This window comes from Manis pentadactyla, chromosome 3 (genome assembly GCF_030020395.1).
Source record: "Manis pentadactyla isolate mManPen7 chromosome 3, mManPen7.hap1, whole genome shotgun sequence".
Taxonomy (NCBI): domain Eukaryota; kingdom Metazoa; phylum Chordata; class Mammalia; order Pholidota; family Manidae; genus Manis; species Manis pentadactyla.
The window spans coordinates 1,446,935-1,465,120 of NC_080021.1; the positions used below are offsets into that span (position 1 = coordinate 1,446,935).

The following is an 18,186-nucleotide window of genomic DNA, read 5'->3' on the forward strand; positions in this document are numbered from 1 at the left end:
CACCTGAGGCCGCCTGGTCGGGCAGTGGCCGGTGAGGCTCACACTGAGAGGGGCCCGGCGTCCACAGCCCTTCTCCTGGCTGGTCGGCTGCACTGCCACCCTGCATCCCCAGGCCACGGTGGGCCAGAGCCTGCTCTGGGGCAGGAGCTGCCCGGGGAGTGCCCGGCCCTGACTTCTCCGTGGGAGGGGGTGGGAGCTGTCTGGCCAAAGAGCCAGGCAGGGGACGTGAGGGGGCATCTGCGTTCCTGGTTCCCAGACCCTCAGGGACCCTTTGTTTGGCTGTAGAACCTGGGAGCAAAGACTAGCCCCCCCCTTTCTGATCCTAGGCTCACAGATGCCAGCTAGGAGGGGGCCCCGTTGTTCAAAGTCATTCTCTGTGGGGGGATTTCACCTGGGGTCCAGGAGCAGGCCCATTACTCAGGGCACGGGGGCCTCCACAGGATGCGGGATGCCCGAGGCCAGTGCCCACACGGGAGGGAGGCAGGGCTGCCCCGGCGGGCTGCACACACAGGCTTTGTGGTCACAGATTGTTCACTTTCCTTTTCTTCTTATTTCATTAATGAGCCCAACTGTGCTGTTTTTTTCTAAACCTACTTTCTTCTTATACCTTTGAAATAACGCATATGTGTGTGTGCCTAGCATATATATGTATAGACTGCCATAGATATGTGTCTTTATAGAACATATACATATCTGTATGTAGATAAAGAGCAAGGCTTTTTCTTAGGCTGCATATATACACATATAATTTAAGAAAGTGTTATTACAGTCAGGATGGAGGAAAATACCATTAACAGAGAATATCTAAAGCAAATACAAATGGCCTAACTTAATCCTTCCCAGAAATAATGCAGCAGATATGAGAATATAGTGAAAAGTCTAGAAGCCGTGGGGCTGGAGGACCTGAGTTTGAGGCCAACTTTCTCCGCCTACAAACTGTGAGATTTTGAACAAGTTACTATTCCATTTCAGGTCTCAAATGTTGCACTTGTTAAATGATGAACAGGGTACCCACCTGGCTTGTCTCATTTTATTGTAGTGAGTAAAACCTGGATAAGATGTGTAAAATACTCTTTACATGTTAAACAAGTGAGAAAAATATAAACATTGGAAGTGACACCTTTTCATTATGAACTAAATTAACCTGTAGTTAAAGCTATACATGTGTGTATTATCTGTGCATAAATTCCAGAGCATTAGAAATAAGGGGATACTATTCTTTATTGAAATGTTAGAGAGTTGCCGCTTTGATTTTGTTTCTGGTGTTTTGCCTCTAAAATAAACTTGAAACCACGAGGAAATTCCTTCTCAGAGCAACTCAGCCTAATAGGAGCTCAAACCCACTACCCGGGAGGCTGATCCCTCAGTCCACAGGACGTGTGCAAAACCATTCTGCTGTTTGTTCTAAATATCTCATTAGAAAAACGACCACCCAAGTGGGGTCCTCTGTCGCCCTCCCACCATATCTGTGTAACACACAGGAGGATAGTTTGTGAGCGGAGAAGGTAAGGGGAGACCTGACTCATCTGGGGGGTCAGGAAAGGAGTCCTTGGAAGCCGAACGGTTGATCTGTACTGTGAAGGACCTGTGGGTGTCCCAGGGAGACGGAAGGGCATGATCAAAGGTCCTGCAGTGGGAGAGGGCACCTGGAAGGCCCCCAGAGCAGAGACGGAAGAGCCGGACAAGGGAATGCGGGGGGATAAGCCTAAGGCCAAAATGGAAAGAGGAGCCAGGTCACAAAAGGGCCTCTCCAGCCCTTTAGCTTAAGAACACTTCACAGCAATTTGAGTTTGAAGATGGAGGAAGAGCATTGTGATGAACATCATTTTGTTTCTAAAAGATCTGTCTGAGATGGGCAGAATGGCACATTCATTTTGGTATCGTTATTAGCCCTTGACTGGAGAGCCTGGACAGATCTTTATATCACAATCCTCTCAGCAATGCTGCAGGGCAGGAACGTTCACTTCTGGGGAAAAACATGGCAAGACTGGGACACAGAGGCATCCACAGCCTGTGTAAGGCTGGGCGCCCCGTAAAGACTGAGACGGGGTCTCCATTGGCCAAACTGACTACATGACTCTGGGTGGGGTCATGCCTGCACGTAAAGAAGTGAGCCCAGGACCAGAGAACCAGTACGGCGATGGCTGACAGGCCAGCTAGGAGGCAGGTGGGATCCCCGGTCAGCGGCTCCGTGGCCTCAACCCAGGGCCACCTCGCCCAGCACCGAGCAGCTCCGAGCAGTGGCTGCCCGGTGCTCAGTGTGAGGCCGCGGCTGACCGGCCCCCGTCCTGCCTCTCCCTGGGTGTCCAGGGCATGTCCGGGGAAGGGACCACTCACTCCGTCCTCTGCACCGCAGGGAAGGACCCCATCCGGACATAGGAGCTGTGCGCTCCGTTCTCTCTCTTCCCCAGGATCTCCTTCACTCTGAACAAATCCATCAGGTCAAAACCTGTGCAAAGATAAGATCGAGGAGTGAGTTAGGCAGGGAGGAGCCCAGGAGACAAACAGAAAGCGAGCGGCTCTCTGCAGAGGCAGCCTGCCTGGCCTGCCCTGGGAAGCGCGGATGCAGGACTTAGGCAAATAAATTTGGAGAAAACGTAACCAGCAAAGCAAGGAGATGGGCAGCTTCTGATCCCGTTTCCGATTCCGAGCAAAGGCTCAAGGGCAAATGCAGACTCCGGATCTTCTAGTGAATGTGAGTGTTGTGCAAGTCCCGGCTCACAGCCCAGCACAGGCCAAACGGACAGTGTCCTGGCCTCCTCGGCGCCTGGGAGGCCCACGTGCGAGCGCTGCTCACGCAGGCTGCCTCTGCGGGCAAGAGGTGGTTTAGGGCTTTCCCTCATAATCGCAGGCTGACAATTCATTTGGATTTTGCTGGGGGCCACGGGGGAGGCCTCGGACCCATGTCTTCCGTGAAATCCCATCACAAGGAGCCTCACACCCTGCAGCGGCTCTGCCGCTTCCCCTAGAGCCCTACGCCTGCCCCCTGGTCACACAGGACTGTACCTCCAAGCACGTGGCAAGGAGCGGCTGCCCCCCCAGCATCGGGAGGTCCTGGGGAGACTTGTGGGCAGTTCAGGAGTCCCAGTGCTGGGAGTGCCCACTGAGTGAACAAGGAGAGGGACTTCCTCCTCCGCTGTCCTCTGCGGGCACAGCCCTGACCCACTCTGAGCAGCGACTGGACACCGCCATCCATGCACTGCCTGGGGATAGGAGGCATGTGGGGCGCCTGCAGCTCTGGGCTCAATGCCTTGTGGGGCCCTGTAGCCTCAGCTGGGGGCAGCTGGTGGAACTGGCCAGGCCTCATGCAAGGAGGGGCCTTATGAAGTTCCAAAGCACTGCCACATGCAGCGAGCCCTACGCCTGGACGTGTCCTGGGGGGCAGGACACACAGCAGTGCAGGGGCAGCTGCCCGGGAATGAAGCGACTGGCCCAGAGGCCCAGGAAGGCCCCCACTTCTAGGGCTCCATGGAGTGGACACTAAGAGGCAAAGGGCCCAGAGGCTGTTTAGGGTTCAGGTCCTGTTCTAGAAAAAAGCAGGGCAGGTGGGAGCAGGTTTTGGAGCCATTCAGACCTCGGTCTGAGAGCTGGCAGCCACACAGTCGGATCGGCAGCCCAGCATCCTTCACCGTGAGGCAGAACTCGCAGGGGGCCCCCCTGCGGGGTCAAGGTGCCTGCAGGCAGAGTTGCATGGGGCAGGCGCCTGCCCCAGTCATCTCCAGCAGCCTGGCACAGGCGGGTCCCCGAGGGCAGGCTCTCCCATCTGTTAAGCTCTCGGACTCTCCTGCCTGCCTGGAGGAGAAACTCCTGGGGAGGCTTCTGCAGGGGGCAGGGGAGGTTGCAGGGGTTGGGGGACAGGCCATTGCTTGAGAGATGCCTCCAGCTAAACTGAGGCAGGCAAGGTAGGGACGGAGGGCAGTCCGACTCTGGGGCTCCAAGACTGGGGCGGTCACTCAGCCCCTGAAAGCTCCATGCGCCATGAGCACAGAGGGGACAGCGGCGGCCTCTCCCAGGGCTGCCCAAGGCCTCTCTGGACATCCAGGCCCTGGAGACGCTTTTTTAGAGACTGTTCACAAGGAGGACATGTGCCCACTGCCTGCCCTGTGAGCAGTCGGGGGCGAGGATGGCAACCTCACAACTTCATCAACTGCCACTAGCAATGGCCACTGTAGGCTGGTTTCCCTTTAGCATTCATATGTGGGAGAATTAAAAAAAAAAACAGTTTTTAAAAAGCAAACATATGCTCTACTTTTGGGTTCCACTTTTGTTGATTTCAGTGAATAAAAACAAAGACTAAAATACTACAAAACTTTGAACAACAAGCAATTAACTAGGTGGCAGCAAAGGGCAGTGAGAGAAAAGATGAATTGCCTGCTATAAATAAAGGCCGGGAAGGAAAATGGAAAATGTTCCTGAGAGAAATGGACTTGGACGTGAGGCACCATGAGATAAGGAGCAATTGTTCAATGCAAAAATTGCAAAGGTGCCTCCTGAAGTCACAGAGCCACCGAGGCAGGGGCACCGTGACCAGCCCGCGACCGCCAGGACTCTGGCGGGCCCTGCTCCCTGCCGGCACCCACTGCGCCCGCCCTCATCCCTCCGAGGTCTGGAGACTGCGCAGGCCTCCCCGGGCCCCGGGGTCACCCCCGGGTCTTTTGAGGGTCTGGCCAAAGGGGCAGCGCCGACCCGCCACTGGATGGGGAGCCATCTGAGGGCTGGAACCCGATCCGATTCATGCCTCTACCCCTAAAAGAGTCCGTTTTGGTGGCGGTTCTTATTTGTGGCACCAGTTGTGGTGAAAGAGGGAAGGTGAGAAGGAAGGAATTCATATCATTGCAGGCCTCCTGGTGTGAGATGCGCCCATGGCTGCTCAGATCCCAGTAATGACCAGGACAGAGTCCCAGCCTCCCTCACAGTTTAGTATCTAATGGGAAGCAGACATACATAAGCGTGTCAGTGCTGTGTACTGTGGGTGAATGAGAAGTATGGCTGGGCTTGTATGGGGGGGGCTCATGGAATATTTTCCTTGCTTTCCTGAGGAGTAATCAGGGAGGCCTTCCCAGAGGAGGCAACATCTGGCCCGAATTTGAAGAACTAATACAAGCTGAGCAGACAGAGAAGGAGAAAAGGGCATCTAAGGGAGCTGGATATGCAAATTACTGGGCCTGAGTCAACCAAGTTCCTTCTGAGAATCTCGGTTATTTTGGGACATCAGAGGCGGGAATGAGGTAGGCAGGGGCGGGTCAGGCTGGGAGAGTCTGAGTTTCTTTCTACAGGCAGTGGGGGAGCCATGGAGGGGCTTCAAAGCAAGGGAGAAACACAATCCTGTTTCTGTTCTGAAAGGTCATTCTGGCAACAGGGGATGGAGGAGCAGGGAGGGACCAGACTTGGTACAACAGGGCTGGGGAGGGTGGGGGAGAGGCCACTGGCCGGGAGGCTGTTTGAGAGGGTCAGTGGCCATGAGCTGGTGACTATCTGGGTGCGGAAGCCCACGTAGGGGAAGAGAGAAATTCAGGATATCTGTGGCCAAATTTCAGAGCTGCACCTTGCCTAGCACATTCTTTAGTCATTAAATAGCTAACCTCCCAGGAAAGCCATGTAACACCTTTAGTCGCTAGGATTTGCAGAGCAATTCTGTTATGAGAGCTGAGATGTAGCCTCAAAGACCTGGTGTCAGAGCATTGCTATCTACATAGGGAAACTGAGTCTCAGAAAGGTCAGGAGCCTGACTCAAGCCAGAGCAGCAGGGCCAGCCTAGACCAATGCCTGCAAACTGCCTCCTCTGTTCTCTTCCCCATCCTCACTGTTCCAGCCCAGATAAGCCCTAAAAATAGCCAGTCATTTAAGGAAACGCCTGGAGGTGAGGCTTTGGGGTCCAGCATTCTTTCCAGAGTACCAGAGCTGCTCCAATTACCCAAGTGCCCTAAACTGGCAAGTCCGAGGCTCCCTCTCTCCAGAACTCCCCCTTTAGCCTCAGCGCTGTTGAGTTTTTTTTCCTGGGCTGTTCTAATTAGAGGAAGCGATAGATCCAGCAGGCTGTATGTACTCCCAGAGCTGCACAAACGGGACATCTGTGCCGCGTGATGACGGATGCCGGCCCGGCACTGTGACTTGTTTCCTGGGAGCCTCAGAGACCCGGGAGAGGGAGTATTTCAGGGCCCTGCTGGCTGCAGGTCGGCACAGATCATTCTGAACAGAGGGCCTCTTTCCTATTCAGTCACCAAACAGATTCTTCAGCAGGGTCCTCCTCAGATGCCAGACACCAAAGGATTTGTTCACGCTCTTCATTTGCACATGCACATGCAGCTACACACACAGACACGTCCATGCATGCATGTGCATACACATGTGCCCTCCCTGCACACACGTATTCCAAATCTTCCCAGCAAGAACCAATTACTCTTAAGTAGAAAAAATGGTTGGGGCTCTTTGGTCCCTAGAATGACAGGAAAGTACATGCTGATTCACTGATTACCTAGGCAGATGCATTTTTTCATCTGTGTCCCCTTCCCGCCTTTCTTCTTTCCCTCCTTCAGATAGTCTGGACATGAGCCCTGACTCCACCACAAACTCAGGCAAATTACTTATTTGTCTGCACCTCCATTTCCCCCACTATAAAGTACATAATAGTGCCTCTCTCAGGCTATGCAAGGGTTAAATGAGAGGCCATGCAAACCCCTTGGCACACAGGTGTACAAGTGTCAGTTATTATGATTATGGTTATTAATGGCATCATTTCCTAACCCTTCCCTCCAATGGCCTTGCACATTACACGATGAATTATTTAGGGGAGATTCTGCTATGAAGGATGCATTGCTCACGAAACCAAATATGGATAGAGTGGCACGGTAAGAATTTGCTTTGAAGAGTGACAGAAGATGTCCTGGGCAGAGCTGGGCAGGCACGTCCATGCTCCATGCAATGGGGAATAGGTTGTCCAGACCAGGGTTTGGCTGGGGAATCCTGAGGCAGTACGTGGGAGCATCTATGTCAAATTTTTGCCCTTGGGGCAGAGTGGTTCAGCTATAAATATATTCAAGAGAGCTGAGTTAACACAGTAAAGAGGACAAAAATTATTGTCATCGGTAAGATTCCTCAACGGAGGAACAACCTAAGACAGGCACAGTCGCAGGGGGGCCATCAGGTGAGAAATTGGGGATCAACAGAGGTGAGGCTTAGAACCTCACCCCCCTCTGTTTTGAGAGAAATCTTCTGCACCCGTGGATGTTTTGTTGCCCTTGTCCAGCTTGGATTGATACTTAGTCTATAGGCACACACCTGATCATCTACATTTGCCCTCTTACAGCACTAAATTATGTTTTCTACCTTTATCTTGCATCTACCTACCACTTTAGCATTTTATTAAAAAAATAAAAAATAAAATAAGGGAGAAATGTGGGATTCACATATAAATCAAGTATAAAAATCAAATGAATAATATATCTGACTTGATTGTTTATAGTTCATGATGCGTGATCAAAACCGAAAGTTTCTGTGATGACTGCCCTTGTACTGTTCACCATGTAAGAACTTGTTTGTTATGCTTCAGAAGATTGGAGACTGTTGAGAATTAGGCTTGGGGTTGATTAATGATTGTGCATTGAGTCCCCTATACAGAATTTTATTGTTGTTAACAACCATTTGATCAATAAATATGAGAGATGCCCTCACAAAAAAAAAAGTTATCGTCAACTGACAGTTGGACAAAGAAATCCTGACAGTGTCAGTACCTTGCTGAACACCAACCGCACCAGGAGTTCCATAAAGAAAGACGCTGTCTTCATGCGGGTCCCTGCAGAGGCGCTAACAGTTACGTGGGAGGCCCCGTTGATGCAAGAAAAGGGAGGGAGGCTGGGAAGGAAGCAGGTGTTGAAGAGTGTGGCTCTAAGCCAGGTGCCCCAGGTGACTGCAGCCAGGTCCCACTGGGGGACTCCTGGAAATGGGTCAAGCATGGACCTCGGAATACACTGGTCAGACATGGGCCCAAGGGGCAGTAGAATGGGGCGTCCTCACCAGCTGGGGGCTGAGTCACTCCGGAGAGTGTTAGCCCCCTGGCACATTTCACCTGATCTGACATGGGCAGCGCAGCCTTCTGCCATTCTAGAAACATCCCTTAGCACAAAGAAGCAGGTGCTGGCATTTCTGTGAGGGCAGGGGCCCCTGACCCGGCAGGTCCCCAGGTTGGGTGCAGGGCACCAGAAGCACCTGTGCACCGGGTCCTCATTTCGCATCACTCACTGCCTAGGCCGGGAGACGATTCTTCAGCTTGACACATGGGCCACCACTGGACCCAAGGTGCTGTGGGATGGGGCGGAGGGGCTCCCAACCCAGTGGGCATGGGAGGAGACCGGGGCTGGTATCCTGGAGGGGGCAGAAAGTTCCTCGAAGTCATGCCCCTAAGTGCATCTAAATGCTCTGCAGCATCCCTGGTCACAGGCAGGAGTAAGCCGCAAACAGACGCTCAGGTGCCCATCGTTACCAGGATGGCGGGAAGCTGGCCCCCATTCCTGTGCGTCCCCGGTCAGCCTGTCGGGGATGGAGACGGTCTCTGCTGGGACTCGGTGGAGTTTATTTCTGCTGCCGGGTCCGTAGTCATGTGTCTGCTGCGTCTCTCGCATCAACTCTCTCATATTTATAGCTGTGATTCACTCTCTCCTTCCCTCCCAAATGCATTCACTCATCCACTCTTTTGCTTTCTCTGCCATTCACTTACTCCTTAAGCAACTCATTCGCCCTGATGTGGTACGTGGACACTCCCCAAGGACTGCCACGGAATCCCCAACAGAAGCATGAATGTTCTTCCCTGTTGTCCCGCTCACTGGCGGGAGCCGCCTCCTGCAGAGACAAGCCGCTCTGAGGGGACTCGGGTGAAAGGCGGGATTGAGAGCAGGGTCAGCGAGGCCACTCCCGAATCAAGGGGCATCACGTGCTGGTCCAGCAAATGGCACATCCAAGCCAGCCGCGTGCACATGTGCGTGTGTGTGCGTGTGGTGGGGGAGATGTTCCTCTCTTACCTGTGATTTCCTTGGTTTCTCCATTGGTGTGCTTAAAGCGGTCTCCTTCCACACGGACACTGGGGCAGAGCACGTCTGAGAAAAAGTAAAAGGACACAGACATTGGTGGGCAAATGTGTCCCCTGGCCACCCCATGGATGGTGGCGTCCCAGATCCCGCACCTCACGGCGTGTGGGGCGCCCACGTCTGCAGCACATGCAGACTCTTCTCTGGCGTGGGAACTTGCTGAGCATCTACTCTGCAGATGGGGGGTCCTGTGCCAGGAGCGGACATGTGACCGCAGGGCTGCCCCACCCACAAGGGGCTGCCAGTCTCGCCCCCCAGAGGGAGAAGACCCCAGTGGGGCAGGACTGGCACCGCGTGGTGGTGACAGAAATGGCTACGGGCTGCTGGGGGACTGGGGCACAGATCCGACGCTGAACAGGGCTTGGGGAGGTCAGGGAAGCTTCCTGGGAGGGGGTGATACTTGAGGGTCCCTGTGAGGAAACAGCCAGACGGGGAAGAGGGTCAAAGGTGACACAAGCAAGGGGCTGCGTCTATAAAAGCGTGGACGTATATGCGAAAGTCCGAAGCCAGCAGGGTCCCAGTGAAATGGGAAACGTGAGCTGGGGGCCTATAGGGGAGGCTCTTATGCCACCTAAGGAGCTTCATTTCAAACAAGAAGGCAAATCCCAGAAGAAGCAAAATGCTCAGTTACACAAAGGCAACGACTACGTCATCTGGTCTGTCACACCTCATTGCAGGATCTCACCCTCATGTCCTGTTATCACATTTTTATGATTCCTCACTTAAAAAAAAAGGTTGGAAGGAAAAGAGACTTTCAGTTGCCCTAAAAATTCCAGGAAGAGTACCCACTTTGAATACTAAAATCCTAGGCCCAAGGGTTGGCCCCATGACTGATTAGCTCAGCGGCTGGGACAAGTCTCTTACTCTCCATGTCTCGGTGTGAGCATCTGTGACAGGGGAGAGCTTACAAAGCACACACTTGTACAGGGCTGCTTGGAGGACTGGGCAAGACCACGCCCATGGCAGGACTGGGACTAGGTCGGGAGGCGCACTCTGGGATTCAGCAGCTCAGGCAGCCCGCTTACCTGCGCGTGGACCCCCGCCTCCCATGAAGAGGTTTGGTTATGCATGGTATTATTACACCCACATGTAACTAGGCAGCTCTGCCTTCCCATCAGCTCAGGTGCCCTGGCCTGTCTTCTTGTTTGGGGGCATTCACGTATCAGTGTGGGACTGGTTTGGGGCCCCTCTACCAATTAGCAGTGAGGGGAGTGAATGAGCTCTTTCCTGATTTGTGAGGAGATATTTTTAATGTTAATCTTAAAAGGCACCACAAGGTCTGACAAGCCCCATGAAAGGGGTTATTTTTTAAACAGCACCGAGCTGTCTGTCTAGGACCAAACACAAGAGAGGACACAGGCCCTGGACAATATTTAGACAGCTCCCCCCAGGACGGCAGCAGCTGTGGGGTAACCATGAATTACTTGAACTTTGGCAACCTGCCGGAGAGACTGGCTTGGGATCGTGCGTCATTTAAAATGAGTTGACTCAGAAGGTTCTATCCTCGATTATGAGCAAATCTCTGGAGGCTGACAGCTGGAGCTCAGGGCAGGCAGAGCCACTGAGCCAGGTCTCTGAAAATATCCCACAGGGATGACCTGATTCGTGAACCCCGATGGGCAAGGACAGTCCAAAGACCATATACGCAGAAAAGATAAAGATTCTTTTCAAAGATGTTAGAACTTGCCTAAACTACCTTAAGGAATTATTCCCCAAACCACCTGCCAATCCCCTTTTGGGGCCATCACTGAGCCTCATGCATTTTAGAGGCTCAAGGGGCAACTTATAGCAGACTTAGAAAGTCAGGGCAAATGGCTCCCCAGGGATGTCAGGGCCCTTGGGCCTCACCTGCTTGGCAGGGAAGTAGGGTTAACATCCCAAGTCCCTCTTAGCCTATTACTCTATCTGTTTGGCCAGGATATTTTCACAACTGATGATTGATTCACTTTCACATTAACTCATTTATTGAAACTAAAATACTTTAGCTCCAGATATGTTCCAGGCACCAAGCTAGTTCTAGGGACACACAAATGGGTAATAGATGAGTCACAGTCCCTGCCCTCAGGGGACTCAGGAGATGGCTGTGGTGACAGTCTTAGAACATGTCAGCACAAGGCATCAGAGCCACCATGACACCGCTGTCTCCTCGCTTATCCTCAACGTAGACTGCTCATCAGCCCCCAGGGCCTTGGTCTCAGCCAGCCCAGCTGGGTGAGGAGCCCCTCTGCCCCGGGTCCTGGCTGGTGGGACGTTGGAGGCATTGGTTGGCATGTCTGTGTCTCCAGTGAGCGGGAGGCTGTAGATCAGGCACGGACAGGCCTTGAGCTCATGACCACAAATGAGCAGCGATGCCTGAGCAGAGAAGCAAGCCCTGAATGGTGGACTGGACAGCATGGGCTCAGGTGTGAGGTTGATGGCCAGTGAGAAGGTTTCACAGACTCCTGCATGGCGGTGCGGCACACACCACTGGCCATCAGCATAACAGCCAGTTCCTCTTTCCCCTTTGCTGAAAGAATGCTGCTTTTGTTCAGAATGGCAGTTTTCAGTCTGGGAGAAAAGTTGTCATTGGTTGTCTTGGCCAGTTAGGGTTTTTCTGGCCCCACCTTTCCAGCCTCCCTTGCAGCTAAGGACAGACACATGATCAGTTCTGGCCAAGGAAATGAAAACACAAGCTTGCTGTGGTTGGAGGAGGGGAAGTTTCTTAAAAAGCATTTGCTTCTCCTGACATAAGGGGATAGCTAGGTAGGTGGGGCTGGCAACCTCCCTTCCCTTCCTTAGAATGTGGGACCTGATCCCTGTGGGACCGTCCATGAAGGCTCAGCAGCCTCCAACGCCAGCTGCCCCAAGCCTGGGTGAAAAGCATAGGAAAAATAGACTTCTCTGTGTCTACACCACGGAACTTGTTTTAGTTTTAGTGGTTGTTTTTTTTTGTGGCTGAGCATATTCCAAATGTACATGCTTCCTCTGCCTGCGGGCCAGCTTCTCTTTGCAGTGCCTGAGAACAATTAGTGAGAGTGGGGCGAACGGGCACATTGCTGTCCTGGCAAAGGAGCTACTGAAGACCGGTGACCTTCACTGTCCCGGTCAGTACATGTGGATTTGTCTGGTCATCATGTAGGATCAAGGCAGGAAGCAGGCTTGTTACTAGGAACAGAGGTAAGTTCTCAGGACTCAAGATGGGTATTAGTTCCAGGGTAGTTGGTCACCTTCCCTTTTTAAGGATGAGAACATAAAACAGGACATGGCTGATCACAAAGACCTGTTCCTTTGAGGGTCAGCCACTGTTACCCACTGGCACTTGTTCCTTTGGGTGGGTAGAACATTCTAGACTTCTGGCAAGGAAGCTCCGTCTGCCCACAGTGAGGGCCCTGCTTCTCCAGGGGCCTTCACCAGAGGCCAGGCGTTGACTGATCAGAGCTGCTGCTCCAGGGAAACACCAGGAGTTCACTGCAGTCTCTCTGGAAAAACTCATCCTCAGTTTACCAAATGGCAAAAGGGGAGAAGGCGCTTGCACATCTGGGGAGAGGGGCTTGCACGTGACAGTCTCTGGAGAGCTCATGCCTCACACTGACACACCCACAGTTCTGCCTGGAGAACATAACTGTGCCAGGCCCGGCTCTCAGCCAGGATGTCTTCACTTGCCAGGACTTACTGAGTGCCTACTGTGTGCCGATCTCCCAGCTGAGGATTCTAACCCACAACCACCATTCTAGGAAGCAGGTAGGAACATCTAGGAACATGTAGATGTAATAACTGAAGCTAAGAGAAGTTAGTAAACTCACCAGGTAGGAGGAGGGTCTGACTAAAGGTCTACCTGCATCCAAATCTAGGAGAGACGTGGCCCCAGCCTGGGAGATCACAGGACCGGGCAGTGGGGGGAGATCACAGGACTGGGGAGCGGGGTGCAGAGCCAGGAGAGCTCCGTGAGCAACGGACAGGGGCAACCGCTGCTCATCCACTGCTCACGGAGGCCACTACTGGGTGCAGCTGGCCGCAGACGAGATGACGGCACTTCAAGTGGGCAGGGGATGAGGCGGAGGAGACGAATGAGACACCAGCAGACGCACAGCCCTCCGCTGCTCCAAGGCCGGCCAGGGAATCCTCACCTTCTCGCTTTGGAGAGTTAGCAGACACTGAGCCAGCCCCCGGGCCCCAGGGACAACGTGAGCAACGACTGCGATCATTAGGTGTAACAGCTTCTGGGGAATGAGACCCGCATGCCCAGTGCCGTGCCAGGCATGTGATGCGGACTGAGGAGCAGTTATCTCTGTGATCAGCAGGCACAGGTAGATGCTGGTGCTGCATCAGACACGGTTCTAAGTGTGTTGAATACATTGACACAGTTACTGGAATCCTGCCTGTGGCACTGCGGATAGGGGCTATTACTTACAGGGGTGGAAAGAAAGGCTGAAAGTAGTCAGTAAGTCAACTGTCCAAGGCCACGGAGCTAGCAAACCACCAAGTCAGCACCACGGGTCCAGCATCCGGGGCCTGACCCCCACACGCAGTCTCTCCAAAGGTCACCTGCCCAAGATCCCCCAGCCAATAGGCACCCAAGTCTGTCTGTCTCCAAAGCGCACGGACAGATGGGCAGCATGCCGTTTCCTGAGGCGGCCCCTTCTGCCTCTGAACAGCCCAGCTTGTAGGAGAGCCGCCTCACTCTGGGCCGACAGGATCCATGAGTTCTGCCACCGGGTCTGCTTGCCTGTGCCCGCCATGCCTGGCTCCAAGCTGGCACTGGGGACCCCAAGGTGGACAGCCAGCCAGACCCTGCCCCTGCTGGCACCAAACCCTCAAAGTGTTCCATTTCTCTCTCACAAAAGCTATTCAGATGTTTCAAGACAGCCAGCATGCTCCCCCAATGGTCCAATCTCCTGCAGCTAAGCACCCCTGGGCCCCCAGCAGCTCCCACACCCAGACACGCGAGCCGAGTGTAGGAAGCAAGAGCCCCCGGGAGCAGCGAGAATCTACGCACACAAGTACACAAATCACTAGACCCACAGCTGCCTCGGGCACCTGACACTGACGCCCCCCGGGCATCCTGTCTGGCACACGTCAGTGCTATTTGTCAAGCCCATTTTGCAGAAGAGAAAACCGAGGCAAAGAGAATCCAGATGGCCTGTTTAAGTCCCACCGCTGGCCAGTGGTGGAAACAGCATTCAAGCTCAGCGTGACTCCAGCACCGTCACACTTGTCCCACAAGCACACGCGTGGGTCTCCCGAAGAACACAGGTAATAAACCGTGGCCAACTCTCGGGGGGGAAACTTGGAGTGATTTTTATCTCCTTTGTGCTTTTCTGTATTTCAAATCTGCTTTAAAGACTTCAAAGTGCTTCACTGGTACAGATTTTTTTAGATTATCCTTATTTTTTATAAGCAGGTCTGAGCCATGCCCTGGGGAGGCATCCGGCAGCCATAGGCTGCTTCAGGAGGTGAACTTGGGGTCCTGGGGAACTGCCGGGCCCGCGCCAGCCACCGACGTTCCCCAGGAGGCCCAGAGACGGTGAGGCGGCGAGCAGTATGCACTTTTATGCCCGGGAGCCGTCAGCTGGCCAGTCAGGCCCATGGGTTCAAGGGAGCTGCCCCGGAGCCGGGCAGACAGCAAGGTGGGCAGGTGGGAGGGCAGTCTGCCTGCTGGCCAGTGAACACCCAGCAGGCGAGGCTGGTTAGGGCGGGGGCTGAGGGTGCGGGGCCGCTCCAGAAAGGAAGGAGCCTATTCTCCAGAAACAGATGGACCAGAGCTAAAAGCCTGGCCCTGGCCATGAACTCCTGGCAGCACTGGGCATGGGTGGGCTTGGGGCCTTTCTCTGCCCATCTGTGAAATGGTGGGGAAGAAAAGGGAGGTGCTGAGCGCCCACTGTTCACCAGCTACAAGGTCAAGCAGCTTTAGACCGTTCCTGGGCTCTGATTTCACAGCGGCCTGGGGATACGGGCATGTGCATGCATGGGCAAACTGAAGCTCAGAGAAGTCAAGTCATTTATGCAACATCACACAGCTGGCAAGCAGCAGAGGTGGGAACTGAGGCCAGGCTGTGGGGCCTGGGCATCTAGTGCTAGAGGCAGCTCAGTGTTGAAAGGCATCAGGGGGTGCTGGACAGCCACACTATCTTGAGGCCACATAGACTCTCCTTTAATCCTGCCCCAGGCCCTGCAGGGCAGGTATTAACATATGCATTCTACAGGCAACAAGGACTCCTCCCATTCTGAAAAGAAGATGCTATGAACCGCCTTCCGGGGCCACGGGGTGGACCACGTGAGAAGACGGAAAGATGGCCTAGGGCCTGGAGCCCACCTCCAGCTCCTCGCCTGGAGCTTTCTGTAGACTCGCGGTCTGCATTCCCCTTGGTCGAAGCATGTCAGCACCGGCTGCCGGCCCAGGGGCCACAGGTGGGAGGGAGGGCGTGGTCCGGTGCTGGCGGACTGAGGGGGAAGTTTATGCAAGTGTCTTAGAGGCAGCCTGGTGGTGGTGAGTGACCAGATATTGCTGGAGAGGGCAATCCCCTGTGCCCGCTGACAGCTGTGAGCCCACCTCCTCAGGAGGAGCGAGTCAGCATGCGGCCTGATGGCTGGGAGGGCAGGCTTGGGCACAGCTGGGTCCTGCCTGGCACTGAGCGGGGGGCACAGACAACCTCCGCTGGGAGCCTAGAGCATCAAGAGAGGCCCCCAGGGCCACCTCTCCTCTCCCAGCCCAGGGGTGCCTGCTCACTGGTACAAAGGCAGCCGGGGCAGGGCAGACCGTGCTCCCCGAGGCTGACGGGAAGGTCCGGCGTCTGCAGAGCTCGCTGAAGACCTCGCCGCTTCCATGTCAGTTGCTCCTTCTGTGTGTCCAGACCTGGAAATGGGGATTCAATTTCTCCTTCTAAGGTCATCTTGATGATTAAATGGGGCCACACACGGAGGTTCTTTCGTGCCACCTGACGTCTAGTGAGTCCTCACACCTTCATTCACTCAGCCCACACATGCTTGCCAGGCGCCTGGCACATACGTCCCAGCACGAGGTGCAAATGTGAACACTGTGCCCTGCCCTTGATGCTTGGGTGCTAGTGCAAGGGGCAGAGAGCAGAGCCAGTCAGACGCAGCCATGTAAGCCTGCCGTCGAGGACCACCAGCGTCAGGAGGAGACACTGCAGGGTCGGGGCCTGGGGATGGGGGCCAGGGTGCGTGCAGGACGCGTGGTCTGGGGAGACCTGTCATCTGAGCTGACAGCTGAGAGGTGCTGGAACCAGCCTGGAAGAGCAGACGGGCCAGGGGCCCTGGGCAGGGAGACGCCCTGGGCAGGCCAGGCCTGTGCTGAGCGGGGTGAGGTGAGACGAGAGGTGGAAAGATGCACCCAGGAAGCCCCGTAGCCCCAGGCAGGGCTTGGACTTCCGGGCAGCGAACAACAGATGGCCTGCCCAGAGTGCTAGGGTGGGGGTGGAAGGTACCTGTGAGTGTGTCCTGTCCCACGGGGGTGTGAGTCCAAACGTCCTGGGGCTCCTGGGACCTGGCTTCCCTCCCAGGGGGTGTCCCGTGGGCTGAGCACCAGCAGGTGTCACCAGAGACTGTGAGGACCTCCTCCAGGCGGGACCTCGAGAGGCAGCAGGGCCCTCGGCCGGCACCCAGGCGTCCTGGAGCCTGGCCCCCTCAGCCCTCGCGGCTCCCTGGAGTGTGACCCTCAGCTGTGGGCACCTCAGTGCGTCCCCTCTTCCCTTCATTTACATTCAGCAAGCGCCCACCGTGATCAGGCACCACAGAGTGATTGGCACGACCACAGGCTCCCTGTCCTTGTCTGCCTGGCAGACAAGGTGGGAATGGGCCACGTGAGGCACCGAGGCCCCTACAGTGACCGCATCACTGGGACGCCTGGAGGCGGGATGAACCATGGGGCCAAGCTGGCTGCAGGTCAGTGGCGAGTGACCCCAGGCCAGCAGGAGAGGAGAGGAGGAGGCCGGAGGAGAGTGCCCACAGGACATACGGGCAAGCCCTGGAGGTGGGGAGGAGCATGGGCACCAGGCTGAGGGGCGGCCAAGAAAGGGAAGAGCAGGGACGAGAGAGGGTGCGGGGGGTGGAGGCCCAGGAATGGGCGCTGGCAGGTGGGGTGTGGTGGGCACTGCCAGTGGGGGCGGGGGCCGGCAGCGAGGCCAGTGCGGGGGCTCCTGCAGCAGATGGGGAGGGAGGGCTGGGGGGAAGGGGCTGAGTGCAGGCCAGACCCTGGGCCTCTTCTGAATGCAGTGGGCAGGCCGGCGGCAGGTGGGGTGTGGGGTGTCCAAGCAAGGCGGTGTTTTGTCCAGGGCACCTGGGCACCTACAAGAAGAACCCATGTGGGGGCACAGAGCAGGGCCAGCTCTGGACATTTACACATGAGCTGCCCTCAGGTATCACAGCAGCTGATCCACAGGCCTGGCCTTCAGAGCTCAGGACACAGGCCCTAGGACTCAACATGGAAGCTGTTGGCACACAGACGGTGCTTAGAGCCTCAGGGTGGGTGAGACTGCCCAGGGAGGAGGGGGTCTCCAAACCAGGTCTGGGGCCTCCGACATTCAAGTGCTGGCGAGGTAGGGGGCTGGGTGTGCGGGGCTGCGGTAGGAGGAGAACCAGGGCTGCGGAGGCCACGGTGACGTGTAGGGAGCGTCTTGAGCATCAGGGAGGGGTCCACGGCCCAAACCCTGCACACTGGCCTGCCCATCACTCCGTGCGCTGTGACGGGCACCACGGAAAGCATGGTAAATGCGTCCCCTGCCAATGTGACACGTCACACTTACCATGGGACTTGGCATGGCACAGGTCCCTGTCACTGAGGGGGGCGCTGAGGCTCAGGAGCAGTGGGTGCCAGGGAGACTGGCAGGGCAATCGGGGATGGCAGGGCAGCAGCCACGTTGGAGCAGACTTTTCCCCCGACCTCGGGGTCGGGGGTCAGAGAGCCCATCCCCGTTGCCCCGGGTGGTGATGGACAGGGGGCTCTTTTGGGGAATGCCAGGAACACCCACAGGCCCCAGGTGCTTCCAGAACATGTCTCTTTTCTTTACAGAAGTTTCCCTCTAATCATGTTAAAGATTATTTTCACCAAGTACATCAGAGGATGCTCATTACTCCTCAAAGCTGGGGCTCCCCGAGAGCATCGTGGTCG

The 18,186-nt window shown here is 55.3% G+C and overlaps 1 protein-coding gene across 1 annotated transcript in view; it reads right to left on the reverse strand.

Annotated features, from left to right (window-relative positions):
• COL22A1 (collagen type XXII alpha 1 chain) overlaps positions 1 to 18,186 on the reverse strand; it is a 237,705-nt gene that overhangs the window by 180,801 nt on the left and 38,718 nt on the right. The window contains exons 4-5 of the mRNA XM_057497641.1: positions 9,015 to 9,089; positions 2,338 to 2,449 (exon numbers count right to left, since the gene is read on the reverse strand). Of these exons, the coding sequence (XP_057353624.1) occupies positions 2,338 to 2,449; positions 9,015 to 9,089 (187 nt within the window). The remainder of the gene's footprint in view (positions 1 to 2,337; positions 2,450 to 9,014; positions 9,090 to 18,186) is intronic.